The sequence below is a fragment of the Eumetopias jubatus genome, unplaced genomic scaffold, assembly GCF_037043125.1.
Source record: "Eumetopias jubatus isolate StellerSeaLion01/CBP00866 unplaced genomic scaffold, mEumJub1_p1.0 scaffold_9, whole genome shotgun sequence".
Taxonomy (NCBI): Eukaryota; Metazoa; Chordata; class Mammalia; order Carnivora; family Otariidae; genus Eumetopias; species Eumetopias jubatus.
The window spans coordinates 22,981,984-23,002,075 of NW_028274815.1; the positions used below are offsets into that span (position 1 = coordinate 22,981,984).

The 20,092-nt window shown below is 39.5% G+C and overlaps 1 protein-coding gene across 1 annotated transcript in view; it reads left to right on the forward strand.

The window, feature by feature from the left end:
- BABAM2 (BRISC and BRCA1 A complex member 2) overlaps positions 1-20,092 on the forward strand; it is a 393,748-nt gene that overhangs the window by 115,793 nt on the left and 257,863 nt on the right. Inside the window, exon 5 of the mRNA XM_028099423.1 lies at positions 3,620-3,814. Within this exon, the coding sequence (XP_027955224.1) occupies positions 3,620-3,814 (195 nt within the window). The remainder of the gene's footprint in view (positions 1-3,619; positions 3,815-20,092) is intronic.

The following is a 20,092-nucleotide window of genomic DNA, read 5'->3' on the forward strand; positions in this document are numbered from 1 at the left end:
GGAGAGGGGGAAGCAGGCTTCCCTGCCGAGCAGGGAGCCCGATGCGGGGCTAGATCCCAGGACTCTGGGATCATGACCTGAGCCGAAGGCAGACGCTCAACAACTGAGCCACCCAGGTGCCCCTGCAGCTAACCTTTAAGAAACTTCCACTTGTTGAGTTTTGGTATAGTATCCAAGAAGAATATATCTAGAATTATTTGACAAGGCTATTAAAATATTCCTCTCTTTTTAAAGTACATATTTGAGTGAGGCTGGATTTTTTTTCATATCCTTCAGCCAAAGCAACATATTGCAAAACTGAGCGTAAAAGCAGATATGAGAATTCAGCTCTTTTATTAAGCCAGACATTAAAAAGATTTGCAAGAATGTAAAACAATGCCATGCTCTATTTCTTTTGGAAATCCTAATGATTCCATTAAAAATATTTCTATGTTAATATGTAGTAGGTTTGTTATTTTAAAATGAATTAATAAATATTTTTAAAATCTCTCGGTTTTCATTTTCTATATAGTAAATTTAATCCCTATAATTCATCTACACAGAAGCTTTTTGGTGTTCTCAGTACTTTTTTTTAAAAGAGTGTAAAAGGTATCCAAGACCAAAATGTGTAAGAACCTTTGGTGTAGTGCTTAAGCAGGGACTTGGAGCCAAATTGCTTAAGTTTAAAACTCAACTTGATTGTTTAATAGCTCTGAACAAGATATTGAACTACTTTTTGCCTCATCTATAAAGTGTACTAATATACTCTATAAGGTTGTGATATGGATTAACTTGAATATATGAAAAGTTCTTAGAATTTATATAGCATTTGGCAAGCTGTATAATTATCACCTGTTGAGCATTGGTAGTGTAACGTGTTCTCCTTTACTGATGCTAAATTTCTAGCTTTCTAGAGATTGGGTGTTTTGGGGTATTAACACTGTCAACTCTTATCAGTAGAGTCCTATATCCACAGATACCCTGTATCCACAACCTTTTCTGTAATCCTTTTTCCTCCAAGTCCATGGTTCTCAACCTTTGCTGTGCATTTGAATCACCTAGGAGCTTGAATTTAAAACAAACACCCCAATACCCAGGACCTCGGAGAGGGACCTCAGATTAACCCAATTGAACCAAAATCAGGAGGTGGAGGGTAGGGCCCAAGTATTAGTATTTTTAAAGCTCTCTAGGTGATTCCATTGCAAAGACTGGTAACCACTACTCTGGAGTCTGACTTTCTGCCTGGAGGTTCCGCCTTTCCCTCCATGTTCTCCAATAAATTGGAGCTGATTTCTCTCTCACACCCCTTATACCATTGTGCCTAGAGGTATGTAGGTGTTCTCCTTGCTCTTCAGTGCTGCTACCAAGGAAATTGTCATTCCCTTTTCCCTAAAATTCTCTACTTAAATGATTTAATATGCATATAAATGATTCTTCTGAGCCAGGCAAGCTTTTGGTGGTACTCCACACCTTGTCAGTCCCAGTTACAGACCACCTCTGCTCCCTCGGTTGTAACCGTCATGTTCTCTGACCACACCTCCCATCTTTCCAATTCATTCTTTTTAGTAGTTATCTGTTAGTATGTTATCTGTTAGTTATCAAATCCATTAGTCTTTTTATTTAGCCAGTAGCACTGGCCCTGTTACTGCTGGACACCTACTGATTGACCTAATTGGAGGAGCAAACCTCACCCTAATGAGCATTAGCCTACCAGGCTTTTATTACCTTTGTCATTCTTACTCTATTCACTGTCCTTGAATTTGCAGCAGCCCTAGTTCAAGGTTATGTATTTTCCCTATTAGTAAGTCTTTCCCCATGTAATAATACCTAATGATCCACCAAACTCAGGACCATTGGTTCTGCCACCCTTTCACAAATTCTCACCTCCCTTAAACTTGCTTGTCTTTTTCCTGGCTTAACGTCCATGGTCCATAATTATAATCATTCTTTTGCAAACCCTCTAAGATCTTTGCCTCTCTTTCTGTTGTGCTTTTCTGGCAAAGTCCCAAGCTTTGTTAAATCCAAATTCCTCTCACTTCGCATTTGCACCCAGGCAATGAAATTTATGCTCATTGGTCTCACTTAAAAACCATCCCTCTAACCTCAGTGGGGCTTTTAGTGCTGTCTGGAATTCCTCCTACATTTCTCCAGTCCATTTATTCTACTAAATGACTCTTCTAAGTGACTATTTCATACTTTCTTCTCCAACTTCCAATATCCTTTCCTTCTTCCTGACTCCCATTTGATGACCTTCCTTCCTGTTTCAAGGAGAAAAGAGAAGCTCTCCGGACCACATGCTCCTGTCACCTCACGGAACAACCTGCCTGCACTTAACACTCATTTACTTGGCTTTTCCTCCCATTCCTATGGATGGACTCTGCGCTCATTTCTAAAGCCAGCCCTTTTGGAGATCCCATCCCTGTCTACCTATTTGCTTTCTTTCCTCCTGCTATTCTGCCTCCCACCCCCACCTTATTCCCCACCCCCTTCTCTACATGGACATTCCAGCAGACGACAAACATCTGAGCAGAACTTTCCCTTGACCCCACACTCCCCACTAGTTGCCAGTTTGAATTGTCTGGCCTAACTATGTGCACTTTCTACGTATCCTTTCTTCAACGCTTGACAGTCACGTTTTACGTTACCAAAGAGCACCAGCTGAGGATGCTATTCATGGGTGTGTCACTGGGCCCAGTGGTCAGCTCTCAGGCTTCCTTAACTCACCTTGTTAACACCATTTCACACAGCTGATCACCTCTTTCTCCTTGAACCACTCCCTTCCCTAGGCTTCCGGGATGCATGCTGTATGGTGCTCAGTAGCATTTATTACCATCTACTGATCTATTTCATTGTTTGTTGTTTATTTTGGCCCACTAAAATGTAAGTTCCTGGAGAGCAAGGGCTTGGCTTATTTTCTTTACTGCCTAGAACGGTGGCTGATGCTTAATAATAGGCATTTGATAGCTATTGTTGAATGAATGAATGTGAGCTTCACAATGACTGTCTGTTGACCAGATCTTACCCCGTTCCCAGCTCCTTTCTTGCTCATAAGCTGTCACGGCCATTTCCTTCCTCTCTCTGAAGCTTGCATTTCCTGATTGATTTTCCCTCTTCTACTCCATTCCTATCATTTCCAGGCCAAACCATCACCGGTGTGCTTATATTTCTGTGGGGCTCCAGTGTTTACAGAGCATTTATTTATATCTGGTATTACAGATGCAGATGGTCTGGGGATCTGGGTTGAATGATATTAGCATATAATGCTGGATTTATGTGCAGATTGACAAAAATTAAAATTATAAAAGAATAAGAAGGAAATTAAGTCTTCTAGGGCTAAAGTGATGGTCTTCTAGGATATCTAGGTTTCTTGTTTTATCACTGCCCTGCTCTACACTTTCCTGTTTCTGTCTCCTCATGATGGAATTCCGCCTTGATTTTCTGCCAGGATTTGTAGAAGGCAGGCAAAGTCACCAAGCTCAAAAGCTGCTTCTAACTTCAGTTCTGCATTTATTGCTAATTAAGAGTAATCTGTTCCTCTTAGATTTTCATAACTCTTTCCCTCTATGTCGCTGTGTTCATGTGATACTGGATTTGTATGAAAATTCCTTTTTAACTGGCCTTTTATTTTTGGCTTCTGCAGAACCTTGCCTCCTGGAATCCTTCAAATCCTGAATGTCTGTTACTTGTGGTGAAGGAGCTCGTGCAGCAATACCACCAGTTCCAATGCAGCCGCCTCCGGGAGAGCTCCCGCCTCATGTTTGAGTACCAGACGTTACTGGAAGAGCCGCAGTACGGAGAGAACATGGAAATTTATGCTGGGAAGAAAAACAACTGGGTAAGGTGATTTTGAGGATGGGAAAAAAAGGCACTTCACATCACTTCTGATGTTCATTTGTAGTAAATCCCAGCCATTTCCTTAGATAAATATGGTTTCAGTTGCCTGTGTACTTTCTCATAATTTAGAGTTTGAAGGGACTTAAACGTTCATCTGGTTCAATATGTTCCTCAAAATGATCACCTGGGGAAGTTTGTAAAATTTGGAGTCTTCTATCCGCATCCCCAGATGTTCACGAGTCAGGGGTGAAACCTTGGGACCTGCCTGTATAATAAGGGTCCCTTAAAGGTTCTTTTTTTTTTTAAGATTTTTTTATTACTTATTTTGAGAGAGTGAGAATGAGAGAGAGAGAGTACATGAGAGGGGGGAGGGTCAGAGGGAGAAGCAGACTCCCCGCTGAGCAGGGAGCCCGATGCGGGACTCGATCCTGGGACTCCAGGATCATGACCTGAGCCTAAGGCAGTTGCTTAACCAACTGAGCCACCCAGGCGCCCTCCCTTGGAGGTTCTGAGGCAGGTCACACAGGCCACATATTTGAGACACTGACGAGCGCCCCTTCCTTTTCGGTGTAGAACGTCTCTCTCTCCCAGTCAGATAAGAGAGGTCAGTAACTCTGGAGGTAGCTAGCTTGTCTGGACCCTTTTATAATCTCTTTTTGTAATTTTTTGACTTTGTAGGATCTTACAAACGCAAGTTGGGTCGCATCTCTCCTCTGCCCAGAACTTAAATATACTGTTTCTCATGTGCTAAAGCCAAAGTCCCTCCAGTGGCATAGAAACGCCCTATGTGCTTCCCATCACCACCACCCTCCACCCATCATTGCTTCTCTCACTTCGTCTCTTACTGTCCTGTCTAAAAGTTTTCCAGCTCCACCGTACTAGCATCCTTGCTGTGCTGCAGACACACAGGTGTGCTCCTGCCCTAGGGTCTCTGTGTAGCTTCTCCTTGTTTGGCATATTTCCCCTAGATATTCTCATGGCTGCTACCCTTCCTTTTTAGTTTTTACTCACATGTTATATTCTCTGTGATGCCTGTGTTAACACCCCCATTTTTTTTTTTTTAAGGAGACTCCATGCTGGCTCCCAGGGTGGTGCTTGAACTCACGACCCTGAAATCAAGACCTCAGCTGAGATCAAGAGTCAGTTGCTTAACCGACTGAGCCACCTAGGTGCCCCAACACCCCCCAATTTTTTTAAACAACTTTTTTGAGGCATAATTTACATACCGTAAACTCACCTGTTTTAAGTGTCCGATTCAGTGATTTTTAATACATTTGCCAAGTTGAGCAGCCATCACCACAGTCCAGTTTGAGAATGGTTCCATCATCCCGATAAGATCGCTCATGCCCATTTATGGTTAATCGTCTTCCTACCTCTATCCCAAGAGAAAGTAGTTGGGAACTACTAAACTACTTTTTCTCTGTATAGGTTTTCTTCATACAAGGGTATTCTTTTGTGGCTGGCTTCTTTCACTTACCATCATATGTTTGCACTTCTTCCATGGTGTAGCATGTGTCACTGCTTGCTTTTTGTGGCTGAATGATTCCATTGTATAGACATACCACATTTTGTTTCTCCATTTACCTATTGATGGATATTTGGGTTGTTTCCACTTTTTGACTCTTACGAATAATGCTACTACAAACATTCATATGCAAGTCTTTGTAACACCCCCCCTTTTTAAAAGATTTTATTTATTTATTTGAGAGAGAACGCGAGCAGCGTGGGGTGGGGGTGGGAAGGGCAGAGGAAGGGGGAGAAGCAGACTCCCCGCTGAGCAGGGAGCCCCACCTGGGGCCCGATCCCAGGACCATGAGATCATGACCTAAACCGAAGAAGGCAGATGCTTAACTGACTGAGCCACCCAGGCACCCTGCATAACACCCCTTTTTTAAAATCGCATCTCGCAACCCCTCACCTTTGCTCTACGTTTATTTGCATCTGTTTTTAACATACGTATAATTAGCATGTTGTATTAATATATAGTGCTGCATAAAATAACCATTTCAGAATTTAGTGACTTAAAACAACAACATTTATTATCATAGTTTTTGTTTGTCAGGAATCTGTATAGACCCTCTGCTTCTGGGGCTCTGGTAAGCTGAACTCAAGGTATTGGCCAGGGCTGTAGTCTCCTCAAGGCTTAACTGGAGATGGATCCATTCTAAGTTCATTCATGTGATTGTTGGTACCATTTAGGTCCTTGTGGGCCTTTGGATTGAGGGTCTTAGTTCAGTCCTGGCTTTTTGGCTGTTGGCTGGGGTTGCCCTCAGCTTCTTGGCTCTTCACAGGGCCTCTCCACAGGGCAGCTCATAAGATGGCAGCTGGCTTCACCAGAGCAAGCAAGCAGGAGAGAGAGTGTGTGAGACAGACGTCACAGTCTTTACGATCAAATCTTGGAAGTGGTATCTCATCACATTTACTGTGTTCTGTTTATTAAGTCCAGTCCATACGCAGGGGAGGAATTATATGAGAGGGTGAATACCAGGGACCATTGGGAGCCACTTAGACGCAGCCTACCACACTCATTTATTATGTTTATTGTTTGTGTGTCTCTCCCCACTGGAATGTAAAATTTCAGGAAGGCAGGTATCTCTGCTCTGTTCACTGTTGTATCAGAAACACCTAGAACAGTGCCTGCCACATTGTTTATTTTCTATAAACATTGTTGAATGAATGAATGAATAAACCTGAGTCTCGTTAACCATAGAATAACTTTTAGGTTTCCTTCTCTGTCTTACCTCTTTTAGGTTTCACTTAGTCTTCCTTCTCTTAAGTTAAATATGCCTCTTTCCCTTTTATTCTTCACCTTTTCTTAAAAGACATGTTTCCCAAGGTCTTGTACATGATTAATGCCTTTGAATCAGTAGGTTTAAAATTTATTGTTACAAATCATCTTGTTTGTTCAGTTCAAGATTTTTTTTAAACTATTTTGTTTATTGTGGTAAAAGACACATAAAGTTAAATTTACCACCTTCACCATTTCTAAGTATACAGTTCAATAGTGTTGAGTATCTTCACATTGTTGTGCAATACGTCTCTAGAACTTTTTCATCTTGCAGATTTGAAACTCTATGCCTGTTAAGTACCAGTTTCCCTTCCTTCTAGCCCTTGGCAACTACCTTTCTCCTTTCTCTTTCTGTCATTTTGAGTCTTTTAGATTCTTGCAATAAACGGGGTCATGCAGCATTTGTCCTTTTGTGACTGGCTTATTTCATTTAGCATAATGCCTTTGAGGTTCATGCAGGTTGTAGTATGTGATAAATTTCATTCCTTTTTTAAGATTGCATAGTATTCCGTTGTAAGTATATACACATTTTGTTTACCCATTTACACGTTGATGGACATTTGAGTTGCTTCTGCCTCTTGGCTGTTGTGAATAATGCTGCACTGTATAAGGGTGTGCTAATACATCTGCAAGATCCTGCTTTGAATTCTTTTGATTATATCCCCAAGAGTGGGATTGCTGGTTCATATCGCCAGTGCTATTTTTCAGTTTTGAAAAACCTCTTTACTATTTTCCATAATGGCTGCACCATTTTCAGTTTCCACCAACAGTGCAGAGGTTAAGGCTTTAAACTACTGATGATTTTGCATCTTGAATCTGTTCGCATGGATAGTAAGGAAGACTGTGTTGAACTTAGTTTATCCTCTCAACCTAGCATTTTTCTTATTAAATAATCATCTTAGTTCTCCTCTCAAAAACAGATGTTAGGTTAATTTGGCACGACTTCTTGGTGAACCTGTGTTGTCTTTAGTGCTGATAGACTCATTTGAAAACAGGAATCACTGTCAAACTAATTGGTCTTTGGTTTTTAGGGTTTTCCTTCCTACCCAATTCACCCTTTGGATATTAAGGCTGATTTTAAATATATCCAGTTTTATGGCACCTTTTCCGAACTAAAAAGTTTTTAAATTGCAGTTGACCCTAGAACAACATGGGGTTAGGGGCACCATCTCCCCACTTCCACCCCTATCATGCAGTCAGAAATCCACGTATAACTTTGGACTTCCCCAGAACTTAACTACTAATAGCCTACTGCTGACCAGAAGCCTCACTGCTAACATAAAAGGTCAATTAACACATATTTTGTATGTTATATGTATTATATACTGTTTTCTTCCAATAAAGTAAGCTAGAGAAAAGAAAATGTTATTTTAGAAAATCTTAAGGAAGAGAAAATACAATAATAGTCCTGTACTGTATTTATTGAAAAAAATCTCTTTGTAAGTGGACCCGTGCCGTTCAAACCTGTGTTGTTCAAAGGTCAACCTTATATTCATTGGCTCAGGTAATACTTGACTTATAGTCCATCTAGATGTTGAAGTTTAAATTCATTTAAAGCAGCTAGACAGTTTAAATTTATAGTGTTTTGAAAACTTTGTATTTAATGTTAATTGATTCTTCATTCTTCACTTAAAAAGCCTACTACTGCTATACTTACCCAGTTTATTTTGATTTACTATTGAATAATTTGTAAGCATTAGGGCAGTGGGTATGGATTCAGGGGAAGTGAAGAAACTGAGAATCCCATAGCAAGGCAGGATGGACGGTTAGAGGTTAAGCTTCCAGCAGAGCAGGCCTAGGGAGGGCCCTAGTAGAAGTGGGAGCTTAGAAGTAAAAAGATAGGCATATGAGTTAGTCACTGGTCAAGGAACAGAATATAAAGGTGTCTTGAGGGATGAAACACATTCAAGCTTGGCAGACTGGTTCAGGAATGCATTGAAGGACACTCTACTAATGGAATCCATAACTAGACCAAGAATTTGGACAATAAACACAGGATACTGGCAGAAAACAAGGAACTTGATTTTCAGTTTTGAGCCAAGACTTTTCGAATCTAGGACTGTATGAGTTTCCTTTTGCTACTGTAAAAAATTACCACAAACTTGGTGGCTTAAAACTACACAAATTTATTTTTGTCATAGTTCTGGAGGTCAGAAATCTGAAATGGGTCTCCTTGGGCAAAAATCAAGGTGTCGGCAAAGCTGTGCTCCATCTGGAGGCTCTAGGGGAGACTGTTTCAAAACGGGTACTTAAGAAATTGGCAGATACGCTCTCAGAGATATCTTTGAGAAACTGTGGAGAAACAGAAAGATCCTGGAAGACTGTAGAAAGTAAAAATGTTGTGGAGATTTTTAAAAGAAATTACACTCAGGTCTTTACATGGTTGATTTGCAAACTTTTTAAAAAAGATTTTATTTATTTATTTGACGGGGGTGGGGGAGAGAGAGCACAAGCAGGGGGAGTGGCAGGCTGAGGGAGAGGGAGAAGCAGGCTCCTTGCTAAACAGAGAGCCCCCTGGATGTGGGGCTCAATCCCAGGACCCTGGGATCACGACCTGAGCCAAGCAGATGCTCAACCAACTGAGCCACTCAGGTGCCCTTTGATTTGCAAACATTTAAATAAGAATGCAGTAGTCAGTTGGAAGGACAGTTGGGTAACCAAGAAACAGTCATGGCAGTTTATTTTACCCTTTTCAGGAAGGTGGATGTCATTGACTTAGATTATCTCATTTTAAATAAAGGATTCTGTCATTCTCTCTTAGTATTCTACTGACTGTATGTTCCTTTCTTGGTTGTTTGAATCTGTGGAAGAGCTACACCTAAAAGATTGGATGTAACTCTTGTCAGCCATCAGGTGTCTTGTAGAACGTCACAGGGCTTTTCTTTTGACCCTATTTTTTTTGTTCACTGTTTTATTAGGACATGGTTTTCAAATTTTCTGATAACATGGAGTGTGAAAAGGTAGTTATTATGGAAGACTACAGAATCTATTTAAAATTATTTTTATATTTATATACACTGGAATGCTATAGTAATCCCCCAAGATGCAGTTTGATAGGGCTAAGCCAGTGCAGGACTAATGTCCATTATGGAAAGTCTACTCTGCTAGTTTTGGGTAAAAAAGGGCAACCCCCCCAAAAGAAGGGTAACCTAAAAAAGTTTTGGGTAAAAAGTATACCAGTGACAGCTTTTGCTCTTGAAGGTGTTAAAAATCCAGTTGAGAAGACTCAATGCACATTTGTAAAAAAATGAAATAGCAGTGTTGGATAAATTGTCTCAAGTGGTAGTACAGCCTGTGTAAGAATTTAGTAGAAGACCCAGTCACTGAGGAATGAAGTGACTGTGGAAAGCTGTCCCTGATGAACTGGAACTGGCGGAGGCCACACGGCCTGATAGGTAGAGAAGCGCAGTGGGTAATGGTTGGAGAATAACTTAGGGGCATGACTGCATGGGGAACAAGAACTGTAAGCACACGTATATGACTCATTTACTTATCAATAAATCACATCTATTATCTCTCTCTTCTTTTTAAAAGATTTTATTTATTTAGAGTGGGCACGCTTGCGCGCAGGCGCATGTACGTGCTTGCGAGCGGGGGGAGGGGCAGGAGAGGTAGAGAATCCGCAGGTCGAGTCCCTGCCGAGTGCAGAGGCAGATGTGGGGCTCACAACCCTGAGATCATGATCTGAGCCGAGTGGACTCTCAACCAGCTGAGCCACCCCAGGGCCCCACGTCTATTATCTCTTACCGGAATATTGAAGCATGAAGACTTTTTATATGAAATAAATTGATGTTTATGAATTAAAACATTAATATCCTCTCCTATAAACACCGTGAGATCAATATAATTGTAAAGCCATTTAATTTGGTTCTCCTGATCCGACTAGCCCATCTGACAACTCCTCTCTTGTGATGAATCTAAGACTGTGCATAATTATTTAATACCTTTGGATTACAGAATCCTGTATTCTTTTGAGAGAATGGTGACTGCTTGTCGTCACTGAATATTTCTTTCTGCCGCGTATATTTACATTAACTTTCCATTTCTGTTCCAAAAGTGTGAGGCTCTTAAGAACCTGAGATGCCTCTTCCTTGTTACTGTCAGCTGGCAAAAGGAAAATTGTAATAGCGATGGAGAAGAGAGAGAGGATTCTGATCTCCTGTCGGCCTTCTGACAAGTCTGCCAACTTGAAATTCAGGGCTGCCTCCATACCGCCTGAGAGACACTCTTCTTTTTTCCCCCAAACTTCCATCTAGAAGGTTTCAGCAAGTGCACACTTGAAAGTAAACATTTTTAAGAAAACCCGCAAAAACCCTTTGTTCTTTGCCTTTGTCTTTTTATGAAGTCATTTGTCTTATTTGCTTTGCCCATCTCCTTGAATGAGTAGATGTTAGTTTGAACATTGTATTCTTTATCTCTGGTGGTTTTGTAATTTTTAGTAAGCACTGTTCTTTCTTTTTAATCTGGAGAAAACAGATGATACATTGAATTGTAAGCTTGTATGTTCAGAATGAACAATTCTTATGTGCCTGCATGGTCAGAGTTGTTTTTTAAGTATATTTATTTATTTATTTAGAAATCACTATAGATTCACAAGAGGTTTTAAAATAGTACAGAGGTCTTGCATACCCTTCACTCAATTTCCTCCAGTGGTTGCATTTTACATAATGATAGTACAGTGTAGAAACCAAGAAATTGACCTTGGCATGATGCATGTGTATGCCAGTTCACCACATGCATCATTTCCTGTAACTACCACTGTAGTCGAATACAGAATTATTCCATCACCACAAAATCACCTGTTACCTCTGTGAGCAGAGTTAGTTTTAAGATTAGAATGTTAATTTTGATGAATGCCACAATGTAAGCTACAGGTATTAAAATCATACTGTTTTTGATACACTATATCAAAATAAGGGTGCATTATCAGTTTTCTCAATGGGTAAAGCCTAAGGTCTCATTTTATGTTATATCAACTGCCTTGCCAGTGTTTCCTGCATGGGTCTGTTGTATCTGAAGAACGAGGGTTTGTTAATTGTAACAAAGCACAGTAAAGAAGTTGTGATTTTTTTTTTCCTTTGGCTTTTAATTCCCAGAGCTCAAAGTTAATCATACCTAATATTCGATCAAAGACATTTTTCTTTCCTGCTATGAAATGAATGTTTTGAGATGTTCCACAACCACATGTTTTCACATTTTTTACATATTAAAGAATACCAGTGGGTGATCTGTGAGATAAAACAGTGTTTTGGCAACATATTTTTTCCTTTTCTGGGTATTTTCTTAATAATGACATACACTTATATAATGGAGAATGTGAAGCAATTGTCTTTTTTTGTTATTGTAGTTGACCCCAAATCCCAGTAAGATTTTAGGAATCCATGGCTTATCAATTAAGCTCTGGCAGCGTTTAAGAATATTGTGCAGAAAAGAAAGGAACCATTCTATGAGGAGCTCCTCATTTGAGTTAATGACTGAGGCTTCTGCCATCTCATCCTGCTGTGATTTGTGTTTCAGGGGAAAGTATATGAGGTTTGTTAAAAAATAAACTGAGGCATATTAAAATTTTTAAGAGTTTATTTGAGCAGACATGGATTCGAAGTGGTTAGGAGCATTCTACTGACAAAAGCTAGGGGGCAGGGGTTTTGTAGAGAAGACAAAGAAGCAAAGCAGGGTACTTAATTGATTGGCTGTAGCTTAAGTAGTTGCATCATTTGGGAAAGCCCAGTTGGCTGTTTGTGATTGATTGTTCTTCTTAATTCGGAGGCATTTATAGGAAATGATTGGTTTAGATTTCAGTTTGCTTAAGTTAGCTACCAAGGCATGAGGACGCCCTCGGTCTGATGGCCTCCTTGTTTGATTGCTTTTATAGCAGTATGTGTTAGAGTGTAAAGTCCTTCAGAGCAGAGGCCTGTGTACGTAGGAAATGTGTTGGAGAGAGAGTGATCTGGGAAGTGGGAGCTTCAGATTCTAATTCTGTCGTCAGTTTTGTGTATGTGTGACTATAGGTTTCCCTGTGTCACTTTCCTGGAGGTAACTCCCCTGTCATCCACCCTTGACACAAACACGAGCGAGACCCTGTGTGTGGGAAGCAAACAGAAGTAAGCGGACGTGGAGTTCTGCAGCACGAAGTATTGTTATTATCATTAGCCCTCTCTTGTAAATAGTTGAAGTGAATTATGATAGTAGGGGCTCCGTAGATTCTAGATTAGTGGTTCCCGGATTATCTCTGAAAGTGCTGTTAATCATAAAGTACCGTATGTGGATTAGTAGAGGTTGATGTCACTAAGATGCAGGTAAGGAATGGAAAGCAAGGTGAAAGGGAAAGTTACTTTTTAAGAGGGAGAAAGTGGTGCTTGTCTTTCCGGGAGCAGTTCTGATAGAGTTCTGAGCCGGGGAGAGCAGATTGTAGGGTGTCAGGAATGCAGGTGAAGAAAATGAAGTAAAGACAGTAGGTTTAGACAGTTTTTGGAGGAAGACGGAAAAACCATATTGTCTGGAAATGGCAGTGGGGTCCCATGATCAACCCCCTCCCCCCCACTAACCAGATGACATGTATCTGCCTTCCTGTGAGGAGTGTGCCAGGTTCATGGTATTTGGAAGCTCAAGTAGGTCTTCAGGTATTTGTGACAGTATCTAACTGAATGTGGGGTTTGGTATTGATGGAACAATGTCTAGAACTGTGTGGTCCAGTACAAGAGCTGCTAGCCATACATAGGTGGCCGTTGAGCACTTGCAAGCTGACTCTGAATTGAGGTATATGCAAATGTAAAATGCATACCAGAATTCAAAGAATTCATACAAAAGATGATCTTATTAACAATTTTTATACTGATCACATGTGGAGATGAGAATATTTTGGATATATTGGGATATAGTATTAAAAGCGATTTCACTTGTTTCTCTTACCTTTTTAAATGCAGCTATTAGAAAATATTAAAAATCTTAAATGACACATGTAGGTGTGGCTTACATTTGTGCGTTGTATCATCTTTCCCTTGGAGAGCACTGGTCTAGAATGGTGGGAGAGGAGGGCCAGAATGCTAAGAGAGGGGTCAGCGTATCTGGAGGGTCTGGAAGCATGTGGGCCTTGAGGATGGAGTAGGTGTTCTGGCGATGCCTGTCTGCCTTATGTAGCAGGGGACCCGAGGGTCTTCTCTCATAATCCCTGTTGAATTTACGCCGCTTGGGAGTTAGGCCCTAAAGTCGTTTGACTTGTAGACAGGGATAAACTTGGACTTGCTCCTTTGAGAAGGGTGTAGTGTGGTAGTCAGCTGTGTTACACACACTTCTAGAACTGACATTTGTTTGTTTTTGTTGTTAACCACATGGAACTATTATGAGTTGAACATGATTTAAAATAAATGAACCCATGACAGGGGTTCACATTTTTATTGTTTTCATAATGGATTTGTTATATTGAATTTTGACCCGTATGTCAGTAGGAGTACTTAGTATCTTGCTAGCAGTAGTTTATATCTCAGATTGTGACTGCATTCATAAGAAGTAGTATGTGTGTACCTAAATTAAAGACCTTAAGGGTGAATATGATAGCTTTTTCAGTGTTACTGACATGTAAAAGGAATTTAAAAAATTTTTTTAAATGATAGGGGTACCAGTAGGAAATTCATGTTTCTTTTAGCAGCAGGGTGCATCAAGTGGAAAAGACCCGGTTTTATGGAGGCATATGAAACACAGAGGAAATCCTTTCCACTTCCTTTGCCTGCACCTGCCTTACAGAGCAGCGTCTGAGGAGGGACTGGAATCGTGTCCACCCCCCCACTTCTGTTTGGGAGGCCACGTGTTTGTTCTGAAACCTTGAGGGCCCTGCCCCATTTCCTAGGTGGCCATTTAGATATAGGGAGCACTCTTTACACAGTTTTCTCAGTGTGAAAGGGATCTACGGGGGTCTTCAAAGGACCAGATGCTTTCTTTCTAAGTAGTAAGAGGAAAAAGGTGAAGAATCCTGTATTTGAAGCGTTCTATCAGGAAACCCCTCAGATTATTTTATGGCTTTGGGAGAGTATACACATAACTTAATCCCCCCACTCCTAAAAATGCTTCCTGGTTTTTCATTGAATTTATGGTACCACTAACTCTTTTTAACTGTAAAGAAGTGTGGAGGTAGTGTTGACTAGTTTAGAAGGCACGGAAGCCAAGTAGTTCTTGCCTGGGAATTTGGAGTTAGCACTGAGAAAGTGAGGTTGGTTTCCTTATGAGTAACTGGTGTGTCACACATAAATTTTTTCTCATATAATCTACTCAGAAGAATCAGAAAGTGCTAGGTAGAGAGAAAGTAAGATAAAGCACAAAGGGAGCAGAGATAAGACAAGGAGAAACTGCTGAGGGTATTCAGGTCTTTTGAACTGAGGCTGGGCTGCATTTTTAGTCTTAGATTCCATGAGATACCCCATATCCTTTTAAGAAATTATCTTTCATTTGCTCAGGTGAGTTTGCAATGGAATTCTGCCACCTAAAATGCAGAGTCCTAACTCAATTACTTCCAAAGCATCTGCTGAATATCTGTGTCAGAGCATCACGTCCTAATATTTTGTTCATCTACTCAGAGTCGACTTTAAGCTCCACGAGGAGAGAGACTGTATTTTGTTTGTCTTAAGATCTCCATCACCTAACCTGGCACTCGGCACAGTAGGTGCTCAGTAAATGTTTGTTGAATGAATGAATGAGTGAATGCATGAATTAGGAGCATCTCATTATATACACTTTTAATTTGCAGATTCCTTTTTTAAAAGATTTTATTTCTTTATTTGAGGGAGAGAGAGTGTGAGCAGGGGGAGGGGCAGGGGGAGAGGGGGAGAGAGAATCTGAAACAGACCCCACACTCAACGTAGAGCCTGATGCAGGGCTTAACATCATGACCTTGAAATCATGACCTGAGCTGAAATCAGGAGTTGGATGCTCAACTGACTGAGCCGCCCAGGCGCTCCTGCAAATTCCTTTTTAAAAGATTTTGAGTGGGGGCGCCTGGGTGGCTCAGTCGTTAAGCGTCTGCCTTCGGCTCAGGTCATGGTCCCAGGGTCCTGGGATTGAGCCCCACATCGGACTCCCTGCTCAGCGGGAAGCCTGCTTCTCTCCCTCTCCCACTCCCCCTGCTTGTGTTCCCTCTCTCGCTGTCTCTCTCTGTCAAATAAATAAAATCTTAAAAAAAAATAAGTTTTTAGTGGGTAATAGATTCATATTGCTGAAAAATCAAAATCTCTTAAAATATATGAAGTGAAAAGTCTCTCTCCTATCTTTGTCCTGTGTCCACCCAAATCAGAGCCACCTTCCTTTTCCTCCTCCACCCCAGGTAAGCACCAGTACAGCTTTTTTGTAGTGTACCTTTTCAGACGTTCTATATGCACATATAAGGAAACATAAATATATATATATAAATATATATATGCTATATATATATAGCATATATATATATATCAAAAATGATATTCAGTTTAGTTTTAATTTGTATTTTTGTTATGAATGAGGTTAAGCATTTATATATTATATATAAATAAATATATATATACTTATATATATATATGTATATATATATTCCCCTCTTTTAATGCAAATGGTAACATATATTATACACCATGTTTGGCATCTTGCTTTTGACCTAACATAGCTTTAGGATTTTTTTTTCCCCAAATATAGAGAGCTCCTTCATTCTTGTACCTGTCATTTTGCATGTGTTCAAGTATGTCTTATTATCAAGTAAGATATATGACTAGAAGAGGAACTGCTAGATCAAAGATTATGTGTGTTTATAATTTTATCTCTAAAATGCCCTCCATAAGTTCACACTAATAATTTATTAACCCAGCAGCTATGTATGAGAGCGATTATTTCTTCACAGTATTGTCAACGGTGTATTAACATATTTGTAGATTTCTGTCAAGTTCCACTTTGCATAATGGCCTGGTAGCTTCTGGACTGACGCTTCCACCCATAACAATTCTAATCTGGACAGAATATAAAGACCTGTGCCTGAAGATGCTGGATAGTGATTGAAAGCAGTTAGATACTGGATAGAGGTTGATACTTGGAAGAGGGGAAGGCAGAGCTTACAGGACAAAATCAAAACATTGAATATACATGAAAGTAGAGTCCTAGAAGGAGAGGAGAGGAGAAAAAGAGGGAGCAGGGAAATAGTTGATGAAATAATGCCTAGATATTTCCAAATATGGTGAAAGACATAAATTTACAGATTCAAGAATGTCAACAAACCGTAAGCAAGAAAAATGCAAGTCAGAATACTGAAAACCAAAGATAAAGAGAATATCTTAAGTGATCACAGAAAAATGACACTTTATCTATAGGTGAGCAGTTATTTGAGTCACCACTGACTTGTCATCAAAAACAGTGGAGGTGAGAACACAGTGCTGTGATATCTTTAAAGTGCTGATTTCTGCCAGTCTGGTAAAACATGATATTCAGTTTAGTTTTAATTTGTATTCCTTTTGTTATGAATGAGGTTAAGCATTTTTTAATGTTTTAGAGTTATTTGTATTTCTTTTCTATATATTTGTTGCCTGTTTTTCTCGTGTTGTTTTTTTTTTTTAATCTTTTTTTCATTAAGGTCATTAGCTTTTTGTGATAGGGTTGCAAATACATTTTCCTCTGTTAGTTGTCTTTTGACTTTGCTGATGGTGGTTTTTTGCCATCCACAAAATTTTTATATTCAGGCCATCAAATTTACCCATCATCCCCTTTATAGCTTCTGAATTTGGAGTCATATTTGAAAGGCATTCCCTGTTGCAAGGTTATAAAGGCATTCATCAGTGTTTTCTTACTTATGGTTTCAATTTTGTACACTGAAAGTCATAATCCACTTGGACTTTATCCTCATATATGATGTGAAATATGGATCTAACTTTATTCCTAGATGGCGATGCAGTTGTCCCACATCATCAGTCATTCACTAAATGTATTTGGCCTTATTTCTGGACTTACTTTTCTGCTTGTTGATTTAATACCAGTATTACCCTCCTGTAATTTCTGTGTCTTTACTGTCTGGTGTAGCTAGCTCCCTTTCATTGCTTTGCTTCTTTGAAGTTTTCCTGGCTGGTATCAATTGTTTATTTTTCTACATGGTCTTATGACTTGGCTTTCTAAGAGTTCCCACAAAGAAATGAACCCCAAAGCCTAGACAGGGCCAGTCTTCCTGAAATATCTTCCTGTAATTTATAGGAGCATTATTTTGATTAATGTCTTACTCACCCACTAGATGGTAAGCCCCAAGAGGGCAGGGGCCATGTCTCTTTTACTCATTATATTTACTATGCCTTGTCTAGGGCCTGACAGACACACTTTAGGCTCTTAATCCATAGTAATGAATAGGATGAATGGATCTTGAGTCTTGAGGTTGAGCTCTGACTCTTTATTACCCTCTCAATGGCTGTGGGCAAGTTTCTGGACTGTTCTAGGCCCAAGTTTTCTCATTTCTGAAATAGGTGTAAGGGAATTATATATATTGAACAGGATTTGGGGATAATTAAATAATGTAACTTAGAAAACATTTTGTAAAGTGTAAAGTGTGAGATGTTACGAAATCCTAGTTAGACTAACTTTGGCTTTCCTTTTCATATGTAATGGGTAATTATGCCTTTGCCAAGGAACAGTCTGCAGACTTGGGCTGTTGGTTGTCAGAGTCCATTTGAAGAATCACCCTTACCTGACTGTCACCCTGTTCAAGTTGTGGTTATTCTTGAGTGTTTCTTCACTTGTAGCTATCCAAGTGGTAGAAGCAGTTTCAGGTGACAGCTTGTTTGTTGACAAGGGAACAGCCTCTAAGAAAGCAAGTGAAGTTTCCCTTTACCAAGCAGCCTGGGTTTGGAGCCCATTCTGTACAAGATGTCTACCTGTCACTACCTGTCATACGACACAGCTGCTATTAGCAGAAGAAAAGCTCAGACCTAATAAATTGCCAAAACTCAGAGTCTTGTTAGTTTAAGTTACTTGCCAATGTACTGTAACTTGAAAAAAAGGAAGGATGCACATATTTATTGCTAAGCTGGGGAAATTGCCATTAAGGCAGTTGGCAGAATAGCTGACATTTTAACAGTCATAGGTCAGATAATTTTCTACATCTATCCAAGAGAAGATTTGACCAAGGACTGACAAAAAAATCAAGTTATTCTGTTCACTTGGCTGCATCTAAATGTCTCATTTTCAGCTTACAGGAAAGATTGATATGGAAGCAATCTTTGACGTTACAACAGAGTGACCATAAATTGCTTAAATAACTGTTGGAACTTCGAATATAAAAACACAGAAAAAGTCATCTGAGGTAGAACTCAGAACGGATTTTTCACTTATGTTTTGTTCCTTACGTAATTTATAGCTTAAGTTTTATATTAAGACATGTTTTAAATCAGCATTTACTTAGTTACACAGAAGGAGATTACTTCCAGGTCACAAGGAAAATCAGCAGCCGAGCTGAAAACTGAATTCTTAAGTTGTAGTTTCCAATGTTTCTAAGTTAGAAACAAGTGCTAAGTTTTCTTTATTCTCTTGTGGCAAGATAAAGAATGTATAGTCAGCTGGAAAGTTAGAGATCAAAAAGCACTTTCTGTGGTTTCCAGAGCACCAAATTCCTTTCACAGCCTTAAGTTTCTCATATTATGACATTTAGTTGTGTAAAGCAGTCCATTGCTGATAAACACAAACTCCTCTTAGTCCTTGGAACAACTTGCCTTTTATTATGAATTTAGTTGTGGAAATCAGTCTTTTGCCAATAAACATAAATTTATATTAGTTCTAGGATCAACATTTTGAGAGGGGATAAAGTAGGGATTGTCTAAGCGTTTTTAAAGGAATGTTGGTCTAAAATAGCTGGTAGAATAAAAATATATTGTACAAACTAAAATAGGGCAAAAGAGCTAAAATGTAGTACATGGACTAAAATAACTAGCAGTTCACATGAGTCCAAGTGCTAAATATGTAATTATATTTCCCATTACCTTATATGTACAAGACTTGTTTTAATTTTTAAATCCTACATTTTACTCCTTTTATTGTTTAAAAAAAAATGTAGAAGAGCCATTGAGTCTAACAGTGTGAAAGTTTTGAGACTGCCATTTTAAATGCCATTGATTGACATTGTAGACCAGTAGGTAGAAATGGCCATTTATTGATTGTAGATGGTTTGAGTCTCCAAATTGAAAATGAATTGAGCTAGATTTATTATTGTCTGTCCAACCAACTCCCTTCTGCAATATCTTCTAACCCCTTGGTACTTGTAAAAAACCTCTCTCAATATCCCCAGGAATGACTTAACAAATATTCCATGTAGATGCAGTCGTCATTTCGGTGTTTACTAATGTTATGAGTGATTGTTGCACATCCTACAGCGGTTAGGAAAAGAGAATTTCAGGGTGACCTCTTATTGGTGTTAGTGTTTGTTTGATCCAGTAACACTGACGTCCTTGCTCTTTCTTGAACATTTTGGCCTGCATCTGCATCAACCCTTTTTATACTTTCTGTTCTCTT